General features: G+C 25.4%; 1 protein-coding gene across 1 annotated transcript; it reads left to right on the top strand.

Annotated features, from left to right (window-relative positions):
• Positions 1–1866: 1866 nt before the first annotated feature.
• On the top strand, positions 1867–3995 carry LOC8284325 (60S ribosomal protein L44). The gene is made up of 4 exons (XM_002512902.4): positions 1867–2000; positions 3239–3418; positions 3581–3655; positions 3750–3995. Exons 1-4 carry the CDS (start codon positions 1998–2000, stop codon positions 3807–3809), a joined length of 318 nt encoding a protein of 105 aa, XP_002512948.1. The 5' UTR covers positions 1867–1997; the 3' UTR covers positions 3810–3995.
• Positions 3996–4432: the final 437 nt, after the last annotated feature.

Below are 4432 nucleotides of genomic sequence, written 5' to 3'. Positions count from 1 at the left end.
AAAGTATTTATTATATTAAATAAATAATTAAAACTCAAATACTAGACCTATAATATAATAATAAGTAATAAAAATCTCTAGTTTTTATTTTGAATTCAATAATTTTGAAATAAAGATATTGTTTATGGTTATATCAAATTAATAATCTGATATAGAACAATATTCATAAATACTAATTTTGATGTATAAATAAAATTATATTCATATTATAATTTTACATATATACAAATATATTATATATTTAATATGCAAGATTTTGAATATACTTTCTTTTATCTGTATGGATTTTTTTTTATTTTTTAAGATATTTTTTTATTTATATGAATTGTTCTTATATAATATTTCTTTTTCTCTTTCTTTTCTAAATTTTTTTTTCTCTTAAAATGAGATGTTTAAAAAATTTATTTCACCTAAATTTTTTAATTTTTTTATTGATCTTTTATCTAAACTTTTTAACTTTTTATTATTATTCTTTTTCTTTTATGTATAACTACTAGTAATTTACTCATATAACCGTATGATTGTTTTATTTATTTTTATATTTAAGTTTTTTATTTATATATTATATAATTAATTTACAATTATATTTGTATAAAAATAAATTTTTAAACTATCTTTATGATCCAAATGTAAATTTCTATTTTTATTATTTTATTAATTTATATATATATATATATATATATAAATACATATGAATATAAAATATATTTTATTAGAAAAATAGTAAGATTTATTATTAATATAAAGTACCTTTACTGATTATTATACTTATTATAATCATTTTAAGAATATAATAGTTTTATATTTAAATAAATCAAAAATACCACTTTAATTCGTTTATAGATATTTATAAGTTAATATTTTTTTTTTAAAATGCCACATATAATATTTTCTCATTGAAAAACAATATGAAATGACTTCATAAAATTTTACCATATAAAAAATCAAGAAAAAATTTATTAATTCTTATGTATATCTTATAAATTTTATTTTTTAACTCTTATTTTCATATTTCTAAGGAAAAACAAAAACTCTTAATTCTCATATTTCATTTATTAATTGTTTTGCCATTTATTATATTTTATTTTATTCACAAATTACCACTATCTTCTTTATCTCAATTTTTTCATTATTCTTATGTTTGTTATGAATTTTTTTCTATGAACAAATATATTTATTTTTTATTTTTTTACTTTTTTCTAAATTAAGTTACAAATTAATAGTCTTTTTATATAAAAAGAGCATTTTAACAGACGTTTTTCTTTTCTAAATGTATTTTTTATTTTCTAAAGTCATTTTTATACATTTGATATATTTTCTAAAATATTTTATTACATATCTTAATATAATATTTTTACTACATAGTACTTTTTCTAAACCTTAAAAATACTTGTGTGTTTTTTTAATATATATATATTTTTTAATAATTTAATTAAAACATTTATCGGTTTACCTATATTATTATTTTCTTTACTTTTAACAATGCAAGTTTATTTTTTTTAATTTTTTTGAATATTTTATTTAAAGAAAGATAAAACTAAAACATTAATTATCAAATATTGAAATTTTCAATAATCCATAAACCATTAATTATAAAGAAATTTAGTAACTAATAATTTATAATATATAGTTATCTAATATTTTAATGTTTTATTATAATTTATTAATATTTATATAAATAAATTATTTTAATATTATTTCAAGAAAATTTTAATCTGCTAATGTGTAAGAGGTTGATTTTAGAAAGTTATGAGATTTAAAATAAAGAAATAGAAAAAAGAAGGTGTCCATTAATTTGGTGACACGTGTTCTGCTTACAAGGCCAACTATGGACGGATCATGCCCTTTGCTATTTTCTTTGCACGTGTTATGTATAAGCTGAATAAGGGCAAAAATGAAATTCTAATTTAGCAGCTATGCTTTTGAAGGAACTTGGACTTTGGCTACATATTCGAGTCGCCTCCTGCTCTTGCTAGGGTTTTTGCGAAATTGCGAAAATGGTAGAAGTTTTGTTTTTTTAAATAAATAGTCTGTAATTCTTTATTTTCCCTGTAATTAAATTGCAACATTGCAATCGTATGCATTGAAAAACTGTACCTTTTTCCCTGTATTCCTTGCTGTTCTGCTAACAATCTATGAATGGATTCTTGAATTTGGAGACAGTATTGGTGTTTTTTTCTTTTGGATCTGTTGGGTAGTTATTAACTTAGAAAGTTAGCTTTGAAATATGGATTCTTGGATCTGGTGATAATTTTGTTAATGTTTTGTTCATTTGGGTATGTTGGGTGGTTATTAGTAAAGAAAACTAGCTTTGAAACATGGATTCTTAAATTTAGAGATCATTTATTTTCTGATTTGGGTTAATTGGGTCTTTATTGATCAATAGCCTACCTTTGAAATATGGATTCTTGAAAAAATAAATCTCTTTTTTCTTTTAGTTTATTGGGTAGTACTGATAATGAAAGTCGATTATTGAATCTAGACAAAGTTTTGATGTTTTGTTTATTTGGTTTTATTTGTTAGTTGCTGATAAAGAAAGCTACTTTCGAAATACGGACTGCTGAATCTAGAGAGATAATTTCTTATGCATTATACGTTCAGATTTATTAGGTCATTAGCAAAGAAAGTTAGCAGTAAATTGACTTTGGAATGAGCATGTACATGTGTTATGCCATTTGGGTTTAGACTGGCTAAGATGTACATAGATTTGCTACTTTGCACAAATTGGCATCTTTCTTGAGATGCCAAAGATTATTGTTGTTGTACTCTATGCTAATATAGATTACCCTAATTTGAAACCCTGCTAGCTCTAAATTGGAATAATAGCGGGATATTCTAGGGCTTAAGCAATCCCCTACTCTTATTGCATATATTTGATACTGCTTTGCCTTTAAATAATTAATAGATCTAGAAACCTATCAACAGTTGTTTGATCAATGATGATGAAAACTGTTGGCAATCAATTTCTGGAGTTGATAATAATACGATCAGGTGATTTTTGATTTTATTCCTTGTCTATTTACGGATTATAATCATTATTTATCGGGGTGGTTGTCAATTAACTTGTGCCAAATCAGGATTTACTGCTATCCTTTGCTCTTGTTCATGCTATTATCTATTTGTTAGTAATTTTTGTCATGTTATTATCTATTTGTTAGTAATTTTATCTTTTAGATAGGGAAGGATAGGACACCTTGCATAACCTGATTCTTTCTGGATGATAACTTGTGTTTTGTAGGTGAACGTCCCGAAGACAAAGAAGACATACTGTAAGAGCAAGGAGTGCAGAAAGCACACTTTGCATAAGGTCACACAATACAAGAAAGGGAAGGATAGCCTTGCCGCACAAGGGAAGCGCCGTTATGATCGCAAACAATCAGGTTATGGAGGCCAGACAAAGCCTGTTTTCCATAAGAAGGTACATTTTAATATCCAACATTTGCAACTTTTTCTTTGTCTGAAGAGAATACTTTAATATCTTGACGAAGCCAAAATATGAGCTGAAGCATCATTTTGATCACTTCAAGCTGTAGAGATGTTTGTGGTATAATCATAAAATATCTTGTACTGTCCATTACAGGCCAAGACAACCAAGAAGATTGTTCTGAGGCTGCAATGTCAAGGCTGCAAGCATGTATCTCAGCATCCAATTAAGGTTTGCGTTTCATACAAGTGTTTTTGTACTTGCTTCGGCCATCCATGTTAACAACCTTGATATGTTCTTATCTATTTTGTTATTATTTGCGCAGAGATGCAAGCATTTTGAAATTGGTGGAGACAAGAAGGGGAAGGGTACCTCTCTTTTCTAAATGCAAATTAACATGCGGCATTTTTGCATGTTCACAACTGTTAAAACTTTGTGCCAGAGCTGGATCAAATATGGAACTTTTGTTGAGTTTATAGTGTCAGTTGCTTCTTTTGGTTTTGCTAGACATCTACTGTTTGTTTATGGTAGTAGTAACTGATAATTTATAGCAATCTTGTTATTGTCACTAGTTAACAAGCTATTTCAATTTAGTTTTGAATGCAATCTATGCTAAACACTTAAACATCAGAAAGGTCATTCATTCGTCAGGTTTGAATCTATGCTCGAGGCTTTTGTAATTATACATGTTCTCTGGAAGGTTCTTAAGTTGCGATACCTGATAGTTTTTAAGGCATATACAGATTAATGATTAAATTTGTATTGCTTGGCTAAAATGATAATCAAATCTTTCATGCCAGTTCAATAATTTTCTAGTTTTTATATTTGTTATTTATTTAAGGCCTAATTATTCAAATTATCCTGAACTTCTGACTGTTTCAACAATTTTAGTTAATTCTTTTCAGGATTTTTTAAATTAGATCGAAACTTAAGATTTTCTTTTGAAGTTATGCTCAAATAATTTCTGTAAAATATTAAATATTAAACTTAAAAGTTTTTGCTGCGGAG

The sequence above is a fragment of the Ricinus communis genome, chromosome 8, assembly GCF_019578655.1.
Source record: "Ricinus communis isolate WT05 ecotype wild-type chromosome 8, ASM1957865v1, whole genome shotgun sequence".
Taxonomy (NCBI): Eukaryota; Viridiplantae; Streptophyta; class Magnoliopsida; order Malpighiales; family Euphorbiaceae; genus Ricinus; species Ricinus communis.
The sequence above is the reverse complement of the archived record's forward strand: the minus strand, read 5'-3'. Positions and strand labels throughout refer to the sequence as shown.

Coding starts and splice junctions, on each gene's coding strand:
- LOC8284325 (XM_002512902.4), top strand. Junction 3,419..3,580: donor AGCCTGTTTTCCATAAGAAG/GTACATTTTAAT, acceptor TGTCCATTACAG/GCCAAGACAACCAAGAAGAT. Junction 3,656..3,749: donor TATCTCAGCATCCAATTAAG/GTTTGCGTTTCA, acceptor TTATTTGCGCAG/AGATGCAAGCATTTTGAAAT.